This window comes from Theropithecus gelada, chromosome 13, assembly GCF_003255815.1.
Source record: "Theropithecus gelada isolate Dixy chromosome 13, Tgel_1.0, whole genome shotgun sequence".
In the NCBI taxonomy this organism is placed as follows: domain Eukaryota; kingdom Metazoa; phylum Chordata; class Mammalia; order Primates; family Cercopithecidae; genus Theropithecus; species Theropithecus gelada.
In genome coordinates, this window is record NC_037681.1 from 49880676 (window position 1) to 49902569 (window position 21894).

The window sequence follows — 21894 nt, forward strand, 5'->3', positions numbered from 1 at the left end:
AATAGGGAGAGGACCCTGGGTCCCTGCTGACTGTGGGGAGAGACAAGCTGGTAACTGAATGGTCACAAGGCTGCATGGTCAATGCTATTTGAGAAACCCTAAAAGGGCTTTTCAGAGGAGGGGACATTGCATGTGTAGGGATTTCTGTAGTGGAAAAGGGGTTAAGGGCAATCCATGAAGAACCCCCGCCCCCTATGGCTACTCTTCTTGCAAAATGAGGAGTGAAGGGGCAACAGGCCAATCCTGGAGTCCTGGCTCATCCACTGAAACCCACCCATGCTGGGGTGAGAAATAGTTGCATGCACGGATTGTCCACACAGGTACTTGGAGTTTTCGGTGGAGAAGAAGATACTGCCAGAGAGAAAGTGAAAGCAAGGGGAGTGCCTGCATTCAGAGGGAGGTCTTCCGGGCATTTGCAGCAGGACATTTGCTACAAGAAGAGGTAGTGGTGATTGTGGGACCCAGGAATGAAGCTCTGCTGTTTGAGGACTGCTTTTGTAGAGAGGGATGGGTTTTCTTGCCACATAAGCCGGTGGCCACAAACACATGAAAGTGAGGACTCCGAGAGCCAGGATAAGGAACCCCGGGCAGGACGGGGAGGAAGAAACCAAGAGAATCACATGGCCACAGTCCATGATCTGTGTCCTCAGGCTGTCCTTCGCACACGTGCGCTTGTGGAATGTCTTCCTCTCATCATCCACCTGACACCCCTCACCCCTGCAGAGCCAGCTCAAGTGTTCTTCTCAGGGCCAGCTTGCCTGACAGCCACCAGCATTTCCATAGCACCCAGCACACAGCACCCATTACACCCCTTTCCTTATGGCCTCATAACTGTGTCTTGTCGTCCAATTCCAAACCTCGTTCTGAGCTCCTTGGAGCCTGAATGAGCTTCCAGAGTCCAGCCAGTGCCTGGGACTGAGCATGACTCATAGACATTTGTTGACAGAATGCATACATGAACTATGAGTGAATTTCTTGACACCAGTGTTCTATCACTAAAATTCCTGCACCTATTTTTACCATCTCCCTCCCCACTGGGAAACGGTGAGGCTCAGTAAACAGTTCTGAGATGAGAAGCATCTGTTTCTACGCATTTTGACTTCTCTTTGTATGCAATATATATTTATCATTATGGGATTGGCCAAGATGCCATTCTGACAAGCCACGGGGTTACAGGTATTCACAGTTCTCTCATCGTCCTGGTGTTCAATCCATCAAATATCCAGGGCAGAGTGAGAAAGCAAAAGCAGCGGCTCAAAAGAGCCTCACTACAAGCCTTCAGCTGTCAAATCTCGAAGGTCAGAACTGGCAGAAGCTGATGGTCTTTTTTTTTTTTTTTTTTTTTTTTTTTTGATGCCCATCAATGAAAGCAATCGTGAGTAAAAGTTGTACCTGCCAGGAAAGGAATTGTCCTTTGTACTTCATGGCAACCTTCACAGTTGAGGTGCATTTTGACAGCTGCTTCCTGAGCCCCAGGGAGGGTTACACATTTATCCCTGGGTGTGGGTGGAGGGCAGGGAGAAAATACTTTTCATCTTTCCATCGATTGGAGACTCTTCTGTGATCTTGAACGGGGCTTTAATTTTTAGACCCAGAGCTTAGGCTTTAAAAGAGTTGTATCCTAGAACTAGCTTCAATTGATATGGTATCCATCCATCTAACACAGAACCCCTACTATCTGCTAGGCAGTGTGCCAGACATTGCTAGCATAAAAAGGTGTGCAACCCAAAGTCTCCATCTTCAAGACTTGTGGGCCAGAATTAGATGACCAAATATCAGAGGGGTCCTCTTGAGAAGAGCTTTTCCTGATTGGATAAGACAGCTCTTAGTTTTCTCAGAGCCAGGCATGATGCCAGGGTTCAACTGCAAGGCTGTCTTGGGAAAACAACATAAGAAAAGAAATGGACCCAGAAGATTTGTGTTCCCCTGTGTTACCCATAACTATAGGCAAATTATGGAAGCTCTCTGAGATTCGGTTTACTCATCTATAAAGGAGGTGAATAATACTTATGGTACAGATCATAGTAAAGGTGAAATGAGTTGATAGATGTTGACTCACTTGGCAAACTGAATATGCAGTGTACAGATAATTTACCATGAATATTTAACAACATAGTCTCTGCTTCTTGAAAACAAAAAGGAGGGCTGTGGTTCTGTTGTTTACCTGGGACCTAGATGAGAGTCAATACATGAAGTACAAAGAGAATGGATGGATGAGTGGATGGATGGATCAATGGATGATTGATGGATGGATGGATGGATGGATGGATGGATGGATGGACGGATGGATCAATGGATGGATGGATGGATGGATGGGAGGATGGGATGGATGATGGAGGATGGACAGATGGATGGTAGATGGATGAATGGATGGATGGATGGATAGGTGGGTGGATAAGAGGATGAGATGGATGGATGGATGATGGGTAAATGGATGGTAGATGAACGGATAGATGGATGAATGGATGGATGGTATGGTAGATGGATGGATGGATAGGTAGGTGGATGGGAGGATGGGATGGATGGATGGATGATGGATAGATGGATGGCAGATGAATGGATGGATGGATAGATAAATGGAAGAATGGGATGGAGCTTCCTTCTGGCTTTAAAAGGTTTTGCTTCTCTAGTCCATCTGTATTCTCATTCCCCTGTGGCTTTGGAAGCCATAGTCCTTCTAGAGAGAGAATAATAGATGTGTTGAGAGTATATCCACCTGTGGAGACCAGAGACATTTATGACCTTGGATTCCCTCCAGCTACCCCAGCTCATGGGCTGCACAGGCAGGATTAGGCCACGGGTGGAAACCTTATCACTAGCCTGTCCAATCATGAGTGGGAGAAAAATGGCTCTCCACCTTAAACACAAGTCCTCCCACATCTTTAAGCTTTTATTTTGCTTTTCTTCTTAGTGTTTAGTAAATGCTAATATAAAGCTACCCGTTTATGTGATCAACCAATTCAAGCTGAGATGTTAGAGCCATGATTCTTAACTTTTGGTGCACACCCAGAATCCCTGCGGGGCTTCCTAAAAATACATATGCTCATGGCCCACTCCAACAAAAGTAAAATCAGAATGGCTCAAGATGAGACTCAATTATATGAATTTTGTAAAATGTGTGGCTCCGATTTGTATTACTAAAGCTTGTGACCTACCATGTTAATGGCCGAAGGTCCAGTTCATCTAAAGACTAGCATTTTAGTAGTTGCTTCAATATTACTACTCAAAGTGGGGAGAAATATGGTAAATCCAGGCATACTCAATGGGACTGGTACTTTGGGATCCATTTTGAAGAACACAAGTGGTTACTCTGAGAAGCAGGGGTGTGAAATCTGTAACCCTGGCTCTCTTCCTGCCCACTCTCCCATGACCCTGAGCAGCCTGAGAGAAGGGTGTCCCTTAGACACACAGCCTGGGCCTGGGAGGCAGGGGGTAGGCACTATTAGCACCTCCTCTGCATCTTAATCTAATTTAAACCCACGACACCCCCGTGAGTGGCACAATTACTACCATTTTACAAAGATGAGGCTTATAGAGATTCTGAGACTTGTCCAAACTCATATTGTGTGTGAAGAATTTCCTCCAGGGACACTTAGACCTCACGTCTCCTGCCCACTGTGTGCTCAGAGAACTCTGAGCTACACGATTGTTCCTGTAACAAGGTGTCTGGGAAATATGCCCCTGACAAGCCTGGGTGTGAGTTTTAAGGCTTTTAAAAATTATCTTTGGAGCCTTTGAATGGCTCTCTCTTTTTAGTGTAAATCACCTAGACATTAAAGGCCTTATTATATATTTATTAGTGTGTTATTCAGACCATGGGGGAAAAGAGAGAAGCTGACTCTATGAATGACTTTGAAAGTGAGAAAAAGCTGGGCCTGAAATTAAATCATTGTGACACTGCCACTTGAGGGCATCAATTTCAATAAATGATCACCTTTTTTATTTCTGATCTCGTTTATCATGCAGGCAAGATTCGAGGAGAACTTTTGACCGTGGAGGCTAAATGCCACAGGCTCTGATTTCCCCAGCTGTCAAGACTTCCCACTTTGCCCTGGGCTGACTGAAGTTCAACCCAGAGCAGCCTGGGAAAAGCAATCAGGTTCCTTTTCAGAAGCAAATGCCTGGTGGCATCTTTCCATAGGTGCCCTGCCCTGAGACCATCTCTCGCTCAGCCTGTCTACTGACAGGAATGTTTGAGGTTCTGTGACTTAGTGGTGAAGGTATCAGTGGGCCAGAAGGGAGGTCTCTCTTTGTCCAGGGAGCAGGAGTCTGGGGTGGGGAGAATTACTTCCTGCTGCCCTAGTCCTGGATGGCATCTGAGGATCGGTCGCTGGCATTGCTGGGACAGAAGAGGGGAGCAGAGGGCAGTCAGAACCTCCACTTTAGAAGGTAAGAAGCTACAGCAGGGCAATGCTGTGGTTGTCCATAACCATGCCGCAAATTAGCGGCGGAATCAGGACTGAAACCGCACCTCCTGATGGCCACAAATCAATATCTCTTTGAGTTAAATTACTTTGGCACATTTCCTATTAGGATTGTTACTAGTTTTAAAGCTGGGATCTTTGGTCAGAACTGATTGCCTTAAGTAAGTGCTGCAGCTGTATGGGTACCCAGTGTGAATGCAAATTTTTCTTCACTTGGGGAGGGTGGCTGCAGATTTTAATCTAAGGGCAGTGAGTTTGAGGGTTTACTGATGCAGCTGGGCAGCTGGGAAACAGACCCTTCCAGGGTGCCACTGTGGAGATGAGTCCTGGCTTTGCCACGAGCCTGCAGTTTTGTGTGTTTGTTAGTTTGTTTTTTTGAGACAGGGTCTTGCTCTGTCACCCAGGCTGGAGTACAGTGGCATGATCATAGTTTACTGCAGCCTCAACCTCTTGGGCTAAAGCAAGCCTCCTGCCTCAGCCTCATGAGTAGCTGGGATTACAGGCATGTCGCATCATGCCTGGCTAACTAAAAATATATTTTTTTTGTAGAGGTTGGTGATCTCACTATGTTGCCCAGGCTGGTCTTGAACTCTGGCCCCAAGTGATCCTCCCACCTTGGCCTCCCAAAGTGCTGGGATTAGGGGTGTGAGCCATTGTGCTGGGTCTGAGCCTGCAGTTTGACCTTCATCACATCACACCACATCATCACCCCCCTGGGCTTCACGTTCCCCATCAGGAAACCAACATGGAAAGGGGAGGAGATTAGACTCAAGTATCTTCCGGGTCTAGGGGTTGAGGTCCTGCAGAAAGGCAAGGCTTTGTGCTGAGAATTTCAGTTCACCACCACACTCTGGACTGAGTCTTATTTGTGCTTTAAAATGCCCTGACAGCTTATCTTGGCTCAAGCCTGAGTTTCCCCAATGACTTTCGGTTTAAAATATCTTTTCAAGTATTAGTAATTCAAATGATTGGCAACTTCTATTCCCTCGGGGCCCAGTTCTTCCCTCCACACACTGTGTAGTTCTGGTCACACATAATAAAGTCCCCAGATACCCGCGGCTGTAGGAGAAAGCCATGTGCTTGGAGAGGAAACAAGACTGGAGGTGGCCTTCTGGGCAGGAGGCCTGGAGAGTGTCTCCTATAGCCTGACATGCCACCCACCCTCAAGCTTGCATTCCTGCATCCAGGAGAACACCAATTTTACATAGACAATTGCTGCTGGATCGATCTTTCTAAGACACATCAGAACGGCAGTGTGGTGCAGTGGATGGCTCCCTAGCCGGCTGCTTCTGCTGGATTTGCCATTAGCGATCTTAGCTCAGCCTCTTAATAATATGAGCCTCAATTTTAAAACATTCACACAAGCACGTGCTGTTGCTATTCTGCTTGTGTCTTCCTTACTGGACTGGATGTTCCTTGAAAGCTATGACCTTGTCGTCTTCGGCTGTGTCGTCTTTGGCACCTACTACACAAGAGGCACTGAATCCATGATGGTGAGATGAATGTTTGAACCAAAAAGGACCTAGCATTTATTAGTGCCAACTATAGCCAGGCACCGTGTGAGCCATTTTCCATATGCCATTTCACAACTCACCATTTTACATAGGTATTATCATATTCATTCAGTTCATGGGGACTTTGTGGCCACTAATTTCTAGCTAAGATGTCCTATGCCTACGTGACTGTGACCAGCTGGGCCTAGGCTGTTTGACAGCCCCTATTTCTCTGCTTCCTTGATTCTCTGGTCATTCTGGCTGGGCACATGAGCAGGCTGGGCACTCACCTGTCTGTCCCCTGCGAGACTCTGGGCAAAGCCAAGCAGCCTTGGCCAACGTGGCCACTCATGCTCTGTGATTCATTAGACCTCATATACTCCGCTGCTCTCCAGGCGACTAGGAAGGGAGCAGCTGCTGTGCTTCTCCAACTGCCTTTCCCCTACCTCCTGCCTCCGGGTGCTTCCAACCAGCCTGCTGCTCCCGCCCCTCTGATGCACGACAGCCGGCACTGCCTGCTCACGACTCAGTGGTTTCCGGGGAACTTGGTGGCGTCTGACTTGTCATTCCTCAGCCCACTCCTCTGAGTCAGGCTCTCCCCAGCCGACTTTATTATTACAACTTCCTCCCTCATTACTACAAACACGGAATGTTGTTTTCCAAATAGTGGTCCCCAAACCACCATCTCCTGTTATGAGAGGAAGCCAGCCCCGTTCGTAATCATCACATTCGACATCACCAGGATATCACTGTGTCCCCCTCACTGCTCTGAGCGCTATGCTAGTGAGGTCATCTCTGACATTAAACGGAGTGAGCTTTCAGCATGGCAAACTGCTGAGTATTGCAAATCCAAAGATTCTTGAGACTAGCAGTGACCCCATAATCAGAGAGCAAGCAAATCTCCATTCTTTGTGATCCCAAACTCTCAACAGTGCAAAGCTGGGCAAGTTTTGATTTGCTAGGCAAATGCCCTGTTCCTTGCAGCTGGCCAAGGCACCCACAAGAGTAGCTCTGCGCTGCAGTGGATGGTCTATTGATTGTCCTTTCTGCTGCCACCTTCTACCCTCACCACACTGATCTCAGGGGAGGTGAGGAGGCTGGCCCAGGCATCTGTAATTTAAATCTGGAATCACTCCTGCTCTTCACTAAACTCCATAAATTCCATGGCTCTGCCAGGGCCAGGGGAAAACATCGCTGTACCTGAGATGCATGAAGCTTGGGTCTAAGATTAAGTCCCTGTATATGTAGGCAGCCCCAGACAAAGCCATCAAGTCACTGAATTTGCCTCAGCTCAGTCCCAATTCCTCTGTCCTGCTCAACTCACACCCTCCAGATGACAGAGCAGCTCCTCTGGTGATAGAGGCATTGCCTTGGGAAGAGGGTAAGTTGGGTGGCCAGGTGGACCTTGAGGTAGGTGGCCATGGCACCATATGGAGGGAAGGCTGCCTTTGAAGGCACTGACATCGCATGCCCCAGGGCTCACTTGTCTTGAAAGGTCAAATAATCAAAATAATCACTCTCTCTTTTTGATTTTTTTGCAAGATTCTTTCATATTTCCCTTTCTCTTTCCCAACTCCACCCTTTCTCCCTAAGAGGCTTTAGGTTTCCTGGAAAGAGTCCAGTTTGGACCACGTCACTTCCTATTTCCTCTCTCTGCCTCATTTTCTCCTCCTTTAAATGAGAATTTACTTGGTAATTATGAGCATAAAAAGGTAAAGAGGGAAAAACTTTGCAAGGCCCTATGGCCAGTCACACCCGAGGAGTTATGTTCCTGACTATGCTACACAGGGAAACAGGCCAGGCCACACAAGAAGGGCTGAAACCCCTCTGGCACCTTTTCTCACACTCGTGGGTATTCTCAGACTCCAACTCCACCTCTCCCAGCCACATCTGTGAATCCCCCCACCCTCCACCAGCACCACAAGGGACTGATGCCTGAGGGCTCAGCAGCCTCAAGCAACAATCCCTGGTGTCTGCCAGGCCTGGTGGGGAAGGAAGGAATGTTGAGAGTGGTAAGTCAGAACATGCAACTCTCAGAATATGAGGCTGGGCAAATACCTACAGGATGGCACATAGCCCTGCTCTCAGATAAGAGGCCTTCCCATCCAGGCTCCTTACTGGAAAGAGAAGCCGTGCTGGAGGGAGGCTTGGCGCCAGAGGACAGCTGGTCCCAAACGGGGCAGTCCAGACACCTGCTATCCCACACTGATATCTGGTGAATAGAGCAAGAGTCCTTGGTAGCTGGGACCTTCTCAGCCAGCCCAAAGAGGTATTTCAGAGGCAGGAAGATGGATATGAGTTTAGGAATGTGGAGAGCATTCTTTTTGATGCCAAGATTTCATTCCTGATGAGACTGCAGCAGCTTGTAGTCCTTCTAAGTGCAACTAAATACAGATGGGTTAATGGCGGGGAGTGGGGAGAAGACTTTCAATAAATTACAAAGGAGGCCATTCAGCCTTACTGCCAAAGCAACAGACAGGATCTCTCCCCTGCACACCATGGGGATGGAGGATGGGTAGCAGTCATCGTCCAGGTGGGACCCTTCTGAAAAGATATTCTCTTAGAAGGAAGCCAAGTCTAAGCACAGCTAGACATTTGGGAATTTTCTCCTGTAAACAAGTCACAAAGAAGGATCCTTGTTGCTAAAGTAATCAGATCTGGGGTCCCTCAGTGCTGAGATCATAGGATGGTATTTATACTTATGGAATGAAAAAACAAAAGCCAGGCACAGAGGTGCCCTAGTTTAACTTTGCTTTCCAATGTCATGACTTGTAGAGCCCTGATGAATCACTGAGTAAGCAAGTAAGTATCTCCAGAAAGCTTAAAGGTTTCCACTGGCATATGCCTTGGTGGTTGTAGCACAAAGCTCTGTTCCAATCTCTACTGAATTACACTGGTGTAGTATCTATGACTAATCCTGCTCTGGGGTACCAAATTCCCGTAGAACCTGCTTGGATGGCCAAAATATTTTGTCCTTTCCCTTCCTGCCCAACTTCTGCTGGTAAAACCCAGTTTCTACCATATTAAATTACTTTCATTCTGGCCTTTTAACATTTCTTTGGCTGTTTTCTTCTTGGCTCCATCTGAACTTTGGGAAATGAACATCTTTAATACCCACTCATGAAATGCCCACTCTGGCAGCTGGTCCTCTGGCTTCTGGAAGGGCCACTAGCCGGGGCAGTCAGAGGGACCCACAGGTCAGTACCCAAGACACCACCTAAGGGATATTAGTACCAATTGCTCAACCTGGACCTACCGATTCAATGACAATCATGAGTTTGTAAGTAGATGTCACAGACTTTGGAAATGTGTAGCCAAAAGCCAAATCACCTTGTATAAAATCAATTTTGGACGTGGAGAAGTACTTACCCATGCTTCCCTGGGGTGGGCATCAGAAGGATCTCTCTTGCAGCCTCGTTGTGGGGCAGCAGCTGGGCAATGTACCTTCCAGAGGGCTGCAGGTGCCTGTGCACTGAGACGGCCAGCGTACAGTGCTCACTGCTGCTCCTCATCCACGGACTCAGGATGGTGTGCTTGGAGTCAGCTGAGGTGTTGAGGAGGAGAAAGGAGCCTGGAAAGAGACAGGGAAAATGAATCTGTAGATGTGTTCAGGTAAGACCAGCAGTAGCTCTGTGGCAAGACTTAGAGACAAATAGCATCAAAATCAGAGATACTGGAGGCCATTATCTCCTTCTCTGCATGCACCCAGCCTTCTTCCTCCGCTCTTAGATTTTCTTTGTAAATAGTATAGCCTGATGCAGGTGGACAGTGACTGGGCACATGGGCCTTATAGTCAGGCAGACCAAGGTTCTAACCTTAGCTCCCCTACTTCCTACTTCTGTGTCCTAGAGCCTTAGATTTCTCATCTGCAAAACAGGAACAAAAACATCCATTTCAAAAGACTCTTGTTCCTTCCCTTACTAGTTGAATGATCTTGGGAAAAGCATTAACTTTCCTAGGTTTCAGTTCCCTCCCTTGTAAAATGGGGTGGGACGGTTGGCTGAACTCAATAATCTCTTAAGGTTCATTTCAGCTCTTGAGCCTATGAGTCATGTGAACTTGCAACTCTCCCCAGAAAAAGCCCTACAAATCCCCCCTGGTGTTATGCCTGTGGCAGAGTTTCCCTCTGGAGCAAGCCAATCCTGATGCCAGTAGCACAGGCCAAATGACCTGCAAGAAACCTACACTCAACGGGATTACTGTCAGTGTAAAAGCACACCACCATTGTATTGTTCCAGGCATTCCCTCTGATACATTAATTTTACTTGCTGCACTTCTGCAATGAAGTTTTGGGCCATTAGATGCTGCTGCTTTTGCAGTAGAAATCTATTTCAACAAGATCCCTGACTTCCACAGTGGGAAGCAGCTAAGGAGTACTCAGTCTTCTTAAACTACTCCTGGCACTTCCAAGGTCTCCTTCTGCAGATAACCCAATTTCCCAAATAGGCAAATAAACTAGCAGCCTGCAATAAGCAATGGTGCAGATAAAAGAGGGGGATCCCTACCAAGGCAAAGCATTATTCCAAAGGAAGGTGTTCTTCCAGGAATTGGAGATTTCCAACTTTCTTAAAGTAAGTAAAAGCGACTTCTGGTTTAAATCAGGATGAAGCACAAGACTGTGTCTGAGCTGGATCGAGAACGTGAACCCTCTGTACCTGCTGGGAAGTTTCAGCATGGCGTATGGTCATGAGAAGTGCTCTACAACCATCAGTAAATAATCTACATTATTACAGTATTTTGAGTGGAGGAAATGTTCTTGTCTGGGCACAGAGGAAAAGAAAAGGGATTAGAACCAAAGACAAAGAATTGGGAAGATCATCTAATTCAGTCGCCTTGCTTTCCTAGAGAAGCAGACTGGAGATCCAGATAGGGAAATGACTTGTCCAAAGTCTTAGTTTGAAGATTAAGACCAGACTCCAGATTTCTGGACTCCTAAGCAGTACTCTTCTATCTTTTTCACTGGCCCACCGTGTACTTCAGCCTGAAACATGGCCAAGGTACCTTGTGGCCAGAATGTACAACTTTGGAAGTCAGAGGGGCAGGAAGGTGAATGAGGGGTGCATGGGCCAGACCCAATCCATTTATTCGGTCCCTTCCTTACTCCTTTCTGCCCTCAGATTCCATTTAACGGATGCCTATTTTGAGCAAACATCCAAGCACTGACTGGCTTTGCACTGAGGAGACGATGTGACAGACACAGTTGTGGCCTTCAAGGAACTCCAGGTCTGGCAGGGTGAAGAGATGTCTGCAAGAACTATCAGCACTAACAGAGGTCATAAAGTCAGACACGCATCCAGGCAAAACATGTTGGGAGGCTTCAGGAGGGAGGAGACAGGAGGTCCAGGTGGGAAGATCCATAAAGAGGAAGACCCTTGAGCCAGGTCTTACAGGGAGAGAAAAACAAAGATACTGGCAGAATGGACTGTGCAGAAGTTGAAGGGAAGAGGAATAAGGACAAAGGTAGAAGATGTTTGGCTGCAGAGTAGGACACTGAAGAGAAAACTGAGAAATAAGGAAGGCTAGGGTGATAGGTGGTATAACCAGACCATAGAGAGCATTGCTTCCTGGCTGAAGATTTCCAGCTTTATTTTGTGGATAATAGAGAGCCAGATATTTCGAGCAGGAGAATGGCACCATCAGGGTGGTGCTGCAGGAGAAATGATCTGTTATGGTGGGGGCAAGAGGGAATTAATATTGACCCAGCCTCATCTTGCACCACAAGTCCACACAAGGGCAAGAATGTGACTAAATACAAATTTGAAGTGTTTGCTATGTTACTGTTGTAAGCAAAGGCAATATATGGAAGGTGGATGACTGGGGTTTCCAGTACTAGGGTAGTGTGTATCTGTGCAGAGCACATGAGGACCCTGGAAGTATCTTTGGGGACAGAGTCTTGCTCCAGACTCTTTGGGGGTATGGCCTGGGGTTAGGATGAAGCCAGTCCCATGTCCGATAATAATTTACACATAAGGGAGCAGCAGCAACTGTGCCCTGGTCTGAGACCATTCTCTGATGTTCTCAAGTTGGCAGAATGTTGAGTAGAAACCAGGAGATTTTTAAGTTACTGAAGGGAAGAATGGGGGCAAAATAAAGAAGGTATCCCCCTTCTTCTCAGGAAGATTATACTTATGCACATGTGCACACGCACGAGAAGCTAAAAAAATCCAGCTGAAGGTGTTGGGGTATTGGGACCAGGGACACTTCATGTGTCACTGATCCTCTCCACCCTTGGGTGTGGCCATGCATGTGAATTCTGTCCCCGTAATTTGGCACCTCAATAATGGAACTCTTTCAAAGCTGACTGAAAGATAGATTATTTTTCCAGTTCTAATATGTGAGATGATGTTTATATGAACCTTATTTTCTGCAACCTATCAATAAGCAACTGAGCTTAAAGTATTTTCACTGTCAGTGAAACTCTATAGTTGAGAGCTATCTCTTCATCGGCAGCTTTCCTCTACCAAAAATAAGGGAAAAAATACATTTCATAAGCTCCTTGGGATATTGTCAGTATAAATCTTTTAAAGTCAGTAAGAATTTATCTCTCCTCTCTCTCTTTTCTGTTTCCTATTTATTTTGCCCAGGATAGCTTGGGGCTAGGCGAAGTCTCCTGGGGTCCTTTCTAATTAAGAAGGATGGTCTAGCAGCACACAGACCTTCACCCAGTGTGGCCACAGGAGAGTGGAGAGGCAGATCAAAGAGCTCTGCTTATACAGTGCCATGACCATGTTTCTTTTATTATGCATCATGTCAATATGTTTAATGATTAAATATGAAATGGTTATTTTTACCTCTGTTCACCAGTGTAGGAATGCGCTGCTCTCATCTCAACCAGCAGGGCTCAAATTATGGGCAAAACCCAAGGGTCATGAACTTAGAGGTCAAACTCTTTTATATCTGTTCAGTTATTGACCTTAGACAAATTATTTAAACACTTAAATATTAGTTTGTTCAAATTTAATATGGGCATAGCCTACCTCATATGGCTGCTGTGAAGATTAGATTAAATAACATGTATCAAGTAGGCAGTACCATGCTGCTCAAGGTAGGTATGTAATAAATATCAGTTCCCTGTGTTGACAGGTGTCTTAGTCTGGAATTCCTTTGAACTAGGACTAAACCTGGAATCAGGACTAAATTGGAGTAGCTCTGCTACTACCAACCTTCCTTTGTAAAATGAAAGGGTTGGATGGAGTCTCTCTAAGGATTCTTACAGCCCCAAACTGTCAGTAATTCTATCTGCCTGCCTAGAATGTTATTAATCTAAAGAAATTGAGTCAAGTCTCCAAGCCCCCAAGTCCTAAACTCTTCTTCTCATAATTCACCTCTCTGAGGTTTATATACCAACAGTTTTAATCAACTGGCCAAATACTCCGTGAACTTTCCTGCTGAGAAGTAAGGAAGTAAGCTGTGGTTCCCTGCCCTGCCTTCCTCTCTCCCAATTTACACACAAACATCCCTAGGAAGGGCTCCTGTGCTAGCATCATTTGTTTCTTAGATGCTTCTGCTATAAGGCTGCTAACACCTCTAAATATCTGGTATGCAACACAATGCTTGCCACATAGTAGGTACTCAGTGATCCTAAAAATCAAAGTGATATGGTGGTAACATGGTGATGTCATTTGGATGTATTTGTTCCTCCAAATCTCATGTTGAAATGTGATTCCCAATGTTGGAGGTGGGGCCTGGTGGGAGGTGATTGGATCATGGGGGCAGATCTATCATGAATGGTTTAGCTCCATCCCCTTGGTGTAAGTGACTTCTTACTCAGTTATGTGAGATTTGGTTATTTAAGAGTCTGGAACCTCCCCTCCTTTCTCTCTTGCTCTCACTCTCACCATGTGGCATGCTCGCTGCTTGTTGCCTTCTGCCATGATTGTAAGCTTCCCGAGGCCCTCACTAGAAACAGATGCCATTGCCATGCTTCTAGTACAGCCTGCAGAATCATGAGCCAATTAAACCTCTTTTCTTTATAAATTACCCAGCCTTAGGTATTCCTTTACAGTGACACAAGCATGGACTAATACAGAAAATTGGCACCAAGGAGTGGGGTTTTGTTATAAAAATACCTGAAAATATAGAAGTAACTTTGGAACTGATTAATGGGCAGGGGTTGGAGGAATTTGGGCAGAGGGAGCTCAGAACACAGGAAGATGAGGGAAAGTTTGGAACTTCTTAGAGACTAATTAAATGGTTTTGACCAAAATGCTGATAGAAATACGGACAGTGAAGACTAGGCTAAGGAAGTATCAAATTGAAATTAAAAAGTTGTTGAAAACTGGAGTAAAGGTAACCTGTGCACACCACAGCAAATAATTTGGCTGCATTCATGTTCATGCCTTAGAGATCTGTGGAAGGTTGAACTTAAGAGTGATAACTTAGGGTATGTGGCAGAAGAAATTTCTAAGTAGCAGAGTTCCTGAGTGGTCTAGCTGCTTCTAACAGTCTATGATCAGATATGGGAGCAAAGACATGACAAACTTGAAACTTATATTTAAAAGGAAAGCAGAGCATAAGGGTTTGGAAAATTTGCAGACTACTCATGTGGTAGAAAGGAAAAGAACATTTTCAGAGAAGGAATTCAAGTGGCCTGTGGAGCAATTTGCTAAAGTGAATAGCATGACTAAAAGGGAACCAAGTGCTAATATCCAAGACAATAAGAAAAAGACCTCAACGGCCTTTCAAAAGTCTTTGGGACAGCCCCTCTGATCACAGGCTCAGAGGCCTAAGAGGAAAGAATGGTTTCAGGGGCCAGGCCCAGGGTGCTGTTGCCCTGCTCAGCCTCATGACACTGCTCCTTACATTCTGGCTGTTCCAGCTCTAGCCAAGGCTCAAAAGGGCCCAAGTACAGCTCCAGACACAACTTTGGATAGCATAAGCTATGCTTCCATGTGGTGTTAAGCCTACAGGCACACAGAATGCAAGAGTGAAGAAGGCTTGGCAGCTCCCATCTAAATTCCATAGGAGGTATGGGAAAGCCTGGGTGCCCAGGCAGAAGTCTACCACTGGGGCAGAGCCCCCACAAAGAAACTCTACTAGGTTAATATCAAGGGAAAATGTGGGGTTGGAGCCTCTACACAGAGTCCCCACTGGGGCACTTCCTAGTGGAGCTGTGGGAAAGGGGCTGCTGACTTCCATATCCAAGAATGGTAGAGACACTGGCAGCTTGAAACCTCAGCATGGAAAAGCTGCAGACACTTAACTCCAATCTGTGGGAGCAGCCATGGAGGATGCACACTGCAAAGCCATAGGGGTAGAGCTGCCTAAGGCTCTGGGAGCCTATCCCTTGCACCAGTGTGCCCTGGATGTGGGACATGGTGTCAAAGAAGACTATTTTGAAGCTTTAAGATTTAATGACAGCCCTGCTGTGTTCCACACTTGTGTGATACCTCTTTGTTTTGGTCAATTTCTCCACTTTGGAACAAGAATATTTACCCAATGCCTGTACCACCACTATCTTAGAAGTAAATTACTTGTTCTGATTTTACAGGCACATAGGTGAAAGGAACTTGGCCTTGAGCCCCACATGAGGCTGTGGACTGTGGACATGGAACATTTGTGTTAATACTGGAATGAGTTAATACTTTTGAGGGACTATTGTGAAGGCATAACCATATTTTGAAATGTAAGGAGATGATATTTGGAGTGGGGGCAGGGGTGAAATAATATGGTTTGGATGTGTTTGTCCCACCAAATCTCATGTTGAAATGTGATTCCCAATGTTGGAGGTGGAGCCTGGTGGAAGGTGATTGGATCATGGGGGTAAATCCCTCACGAATGGGTTTAATACCACCTCCTTGGTGATAAGTGAGTTCTTGCTCAGTTAGTTATGTGAGATCTGGTTGTTTAAAAGAGTCTGGGACCTCCTCATTCTCTTTCATTTGCTCTTGTTGTCACCATGTGACATGCTGGCTCCTTGTTGCCTTCTGCCATGATTGTAAGTTTCTTGAGGCCCTCACTAGAAACAGATGCCATTGCCATGCTTCCAGTACAGCCTGCAGAACCATAAGCCAATTATACCTCTTTTCTTTATAAGTTACCCAAACTCAGGTATTCCTTTACAGTGACACAAGCATGAACTAATACACATGACAAGGAATAGTACAGAATTGCTTATAATGTTTTTTCAAAAAACAGTCTCTAACCTCTGCTCTACCTGACCACATTCCACACACTGGAAAAAATTTTTTTAAGGATTCCTAATTTATTTAGGTGGCTGCCTTCATAATTCTAAATATTATAGTCATAGTTTTACTTGCAGGTATGACAACTTTAGACATGGACAGGACAATAAGAAAAATAACAATATCCAATTCTTGATTTTTAAATGTTCTTGATTTAAAAAATTATCTTCTATTGCTTATGTTTTTAACTTTATGTGATATATTTATGACTTCTTCCATCAGCTCCAGACAGTATCACTTGACTCTCCTCACTATAAAGATGAGGCTATTTAGTCTTCCTGCCTTTCCCTGTACTTTTTCTCTTCCACACCCACCTCCCAAATCAGCTGTACTTTTCCTTTACCTTGTCAAGATTGTGTAAGAAAGATTAAGTGTTTCGCGTTTTGTTTATAGGTTGATGCTAAGTGTTGAAAAATCAATAAACAGACCTTTTATACTGATGGCTATATATTTCTTACTGCAGTGAATAAGGGTTATATTTATAATCTTCTCTATAGATCCAAGAATGCATTCTACTCCAAGCAGGATATATTTCCAGCATCAGGATCAAATGAATTCTCCCTCTTGCATTGTTACTTGTCAAAATTGTGGCACATTTGTCTCATATTTGAAATAAGTCTTAGTATATGTTATCAGCAATAATTGATTATTATGTTAAATTGTTGTGTGCCACAAAAATAACCAAATTTCATTGCCAGTTGTGTCTTTATAGCTATTTCTGTCTTTTTATTGTTTTACTTTGATTATTCTCAAAAAAAGGTTTGTAATCAGCTACTGTCCAAAATTTGCTTCATCTTCAAGGTAATTCATTGAAAGGACTCTGACAGGTTCTCTTGAACATAGGTGCTATAACTTTGGAGATCATATCATTGAACTAGATAAAAAACATTCAAGACTCTAATTTTAATAATCTGACATGTTCATGAAAATTGCCAACACAACATCAAGTGGGACAAGAATTAATTACATTGGACTGAACTAACAGAGGACCAAAATAATTTTTAATGACTTCTTTTTGTTTGAAACATTGTTGATTCTTTTTATGCTTTATTGTCTAAAGTTAAGAAAACTTTTTCTTTTGAGCTACTTATAGCTTACAACAACAACTGGGTAAAGCATAGTTTTGTGAGCAAAATTAAACCATTCAGTTTTTTCTTTACCTGATTTCTCCAGAATTTTGAAAAGTTGTGAGTATTCTTAATTTATAGCAATGTAGTTATTTACATAAGTTCAATTAGAATCTGTTTTCTTTTGTAGGACAAAATAGTGGCTATAGTGGATATAGTAGTTAATAGTGGATATAGTGGTTATTGGATATAGTGGTTATTTTACCAAGGCCTTGACTGAAATGGTATATTTTCAAATATGATCAGACTGCTTTGAGGAATTTAGATTGACTTTATCGAGCTGATAAGAAGACCTTTAAAAAGTCTGACCTGATACCTTTTCTACACAGTTTCTTTATAGGGTTCCTGACCTGTGGTAAGTAAAATATGTCACTTTCTGATAGGCCCAGAAACCTCAAGATATTTTAAGACCTCGAGAAGGGAAACATTCGCCCAATTTGTACAGGTATTACAGATATAGATAAGTGGCACATCCTTGGCTTGGCTTTCTAGGCTCGAGGTTTTAAAAAGTCTAATCTTAGATTCCTTGTAAAAAAGTTCCAACAAAGCTAACTTATAAGAGCCTCTATGGCCAATCACTGTTCTTGCTACGCTTTATATGAATATGAATAAGCAGGCCCAAACATTATCAAACTAATACTTATTTTGCAAATAAGTTTGTCCTACCATTATTTGTCTTTGGTAGAAATAAAGGACTAAAGAGAAAAATTGTTGTTTTTTTTTTTTTTTAAAAAAAACCCTATAGTTTTTTTTTTTTTCCTCGTAACCCTGTTATGAGATTCTAGCCTTGTCCATTATTTTTGAGTTTTTATTATTTTCTCACAATTTAGACTGAATCCTGAATTCTTTCTTGGCTACAAGTCTCCAAAATAACATTTCCAATTTTTCTTCCATTTTTCTAACTTGAAATTATTGGAAATTAAAACTGTGCTTTTCTTAAAGCCCTGCAAACTAAAGATAGGCCACTTAAACAAACTTCAAGAAAAATTACCACAGCAAATTATATATAAACAGCCAGTAATATATGAACTCACAAAGTTCATTTAAACACCCAATTCAAACTACAATCCAGAAATATGTGTCAGATTGTCACTGAAATCTGAAGATGCTTCAGAGACTCTTAAAAAAAGTAATTTATAGACTATTCCAGACATTAGCCTTTTTTTTTTCCTGTTTCCACAGAAATACCTTTTATTTATGATCTGTTTGCCTGCATCATATATAGAGCCTAGCCTACCTGCAATGCCACCTCCTGGAAGGGGACACAACTGTTTAACCAAACTGATCTATTCTCAGGACTAAAAGACTGATTTAAAGAGAGACGGACTGGTATATTTAAATTTACTCTTTTCTGTATATCCCAATTTGTTTTCCATTCTTCTATCTCTAACAATCTCTAAACCAAATCTCTCCAAAGCTATCAACTTGGCTTTTAATATGTGAAACATTTTTTGTTGTTTGTTTGAGACAAGAGTCTTGCTCTGGAGTGCAATGGCACCATCTCAGTTCACTGTAACCTCTGCCACCCAGGTTCAAGCAATTCTCTGGTCTCAGTCTCCTGAGTAGCTGGGATTACAGACTCACCACCACACCCAGCTAATTTTTGTATTTTTACTAGAGATGGGGTTTCACCATGTTGATCAGGCTGGTCTCGAACTCCTGACCTCAAGTGATCAGCCTGCCTCAGCCTCCCAAAGTGCTGGGATTACAGGTGTGAGCCACCACACATGGCCAAATATGTGAAACTTGTTAAGGCTTCAAAGTGGGGACTGAAGGAAATAAAAATACTTTACCCCGAAGTATATTTCTTTGATATATTTTCAAATGGCTGCTTGGAGAGTCAGAAAACAAAAGTATTCCTACAAAGCTGTCTTTTGTGTGGCAGATTTGCATCTGTAGAAAATCTGCACTTATGCAACCAGTGCTTCCCTTGTCCAGAGCTAGGAAAAACTAACTGAGAGGTTGACACCCTTAAAAGTCTGAAAAATACATTTATTATTCTATTTGAAAGCTGCTACCTGTGAGACTTCATCTACATAACAAGACCACCTTTGCTAGCCAAGCCTCCTCTTCTCTTCCTCCCATAACCTGTCTTGCAACCATAACCTGTTTTTGGCCATACTCCAAGTCCCCATTCTTTTTGTAACTTCAAGATGGTAAATAAGCTTCTGCATCCCACTGTGGGGTAGGTTAACCACTCTGTGACTTTCCCTTGTGTACACATTAATAAATTGGTGTGCTTTTTCTCCAATTAATCTGCCCTTTGTGGGTTAATTTTTCAGTGAACCTTCAGAGGGAGGGCAAAGAGAAAGTTTTCCCTTGGTCCCTACAGAATCAGTTTTTGTTTGTTTGTTTGTTTTTGCAGTTTGTCTTTCCAGGAATTTCTAGCTGATTTTTTTTTCTATTTATTTTATATCTGCCTTCTTTACCATATCACTAACACATCCATATACCTCTTGAAAAAATTACTCCCTTCTTCTTGAAGACACTGATTTCCTCTTTTGATTTGTATCAATTGCTTTCTGGGCCTATGGTTCAGCTATTATTCTGAAATTTCTTTTCACTGGGACTTTTATGTTAGTCCCACCATCCTCAGAAAACGTCCTCAGGCGGAAATTTCTTAGTGAATCTTTGAATATTTGAAATGTTTATTTCATCTTTACATTTGGTTGATAGATTTTCTGGTTATGGTTTATAGATTAGAAACTCTTTGCCTCAGAAATTTGAAGACCTGGCTTCAGTGTTTTCTAGTGTCAGTGTTATTGAGAAGTCTGATGCTGGTTTTGTTCGCAATTTCTTTGTAATTGATCTGTTTTTCCTCTTTGGAAGCTTTTGGGATCTTTCTTTAACTTTAAAGTTCTAAAATTTCAATACACTGTATCTAGGTAAGGATCTATATAAAAATTTATCTGTGGCATTTTGCAAAGTATCTAGCTATAGATCTGTACAAAAATTTATCCATAGCATTTGCTAGCCTCTGTCAATAAGAAAACACATGCCTCTTTCATCTCTAGCAAATCTTGTTTTATTATTTCTCTGATAATTTAATTACCCCATACTTAATCTTGAATCTTTCTTAAGAGATTTATCTTTCAAGTTAGCTTCTGTTAGTTATCTGATTTATCTTTGTTTTCTCTGGGGTCAGCTTTTTTTTATATTGATCTTTCTTTTTCTCTTTTATTTTTCCTTTTCTTTTTAACAGAAGAAAAAGCATACAAATTTATTTATGTGCAAATGCATGAGAGCCACACAAAATATGAGACTTGAAGGACTAGAAGACTGAAGTTTTTATACTGTGCAGAAATGAACAGAGGCTTGGAGCCCTGGGGAGAGGTGGCAGCAGATTATGGAAGGGTGAGGGGAGGAAACACATGACAAGAAAAGGCTTTATTGCTATGCATGATCTTTCTTTTTCATGCTGCTGGGTTATTCACTTGTTGAGTGATCACTGATCAGCCCCTCACATTTAAACAGGAGAGACTAAGGAGGCTAACAGGAACTATATGTGTACAGATGGTGTTTGTCCTTTATGCAGAATTTGCCTGATGGACAGTGTCAGGAGCAAGCCATTTTGCAGGTGACTGTTTCCCAATGCCAGCCCAAAGGGTGCATCACCCTGGGTATGAACACTCCCACTAGCAGCCATAAAGTGTATCACTCTATTTGAAGTTTTACAGGCTTTCTCCTCTCTCTGTGGTTAAGTATCCTGCTACTTTTCACTTTGGGAAAATGATATTGGAAAAGGAATTAAGGCCATCTGGGTTAACCATAGAGAAATTTCCATTCTTTTTCTTTACCCTCGTCCTTTCTTTCAGGTGATCTTTTACCTGTACTCTCAGCAGATAGGACCCCCAAACCTCTTGGGCACATTCTGGGCTCTGGCCACTTTATTTTCTCCATGGACAGCTTCTGTCTCCTCTATGTGCTCTAGAAATTGCTCATGTCTCCCCTCCTGCTCTGTTTGCTATTCAGAATTTGTTCCTGCATTGATATTTCTCTATTTCATATAACTTTTGTGGGATCTCAAAAGAGGAGACAAATGTTCAATCCACCTTTCTGAACCAGACGCCTCTTAATCATATTCTCTGAGTGAGACCATAAATACACACATGCATGGATGGATGGATTTCCATCTCAATCAATCAAACAGGACCCAGGCATCATTGGCTAATTGTCCATAGTACAATAAACTATTAAATCATTATTATAAGCTATTACTCATTCAGTTGATCACAATGCCACTCATGTTAGGTGGCAACTAAGGAACAGCAGAGGTTTAATGGCTTGGAATCTGGACAAAAGGAGTGCAGTATAATGCATGCAGGCCTCATCCAGATGCATGCCCCTGAGATGCCGTATTGGAGAATAATGCTGTGCCAGCTCCAGAGTATCTTCCACAGAACACCAGCCCCATGGATGTCAACAGGTATTATGAGAAGGCTCTGTGGGCAAATGAGTCTGAGGACTCCTGGGTACAACAAGAAGTAAACAGGCTCTTTCACTGAAGACTTCTCAGAGCCTTGATATGCCAATAAGAGTGTGGCTCTTCAAGAGTGGAATATAAAATGAAACATTTCCCAAACTCCTTTCGGCACAGAACCCTTTTGTTACTGTGTATAATGTTCTATGGAACACACTTTGGATACCCTCCTCTAATCTATTTCTG

At 43.3% G+C, this 21894-nt stretch overlaps 1 protein-coding gene across 1 annotated transcript in view; it reads right to left on the reverse strand.

Moving 5' to 3' along the window:
- The window catches only part of ALK (ALK receptor tyrosine kinase), a 715534-nt gene that overhangs the window by 307300 nt on the left and 386340 nt on the right, over positions 1 to 21894 (reverse strand). Inside the window, exon 4 of the mRNA XM_025353516.1 lies at positions 9287 to 9488. Coding sequence (XP_025209301.1) covers positions 9287 to 9488 — 202 coding nt within the window. The remainder of the gene's footprint in view (positions 1 to 9286; positions 9489 to 21894) is intronic.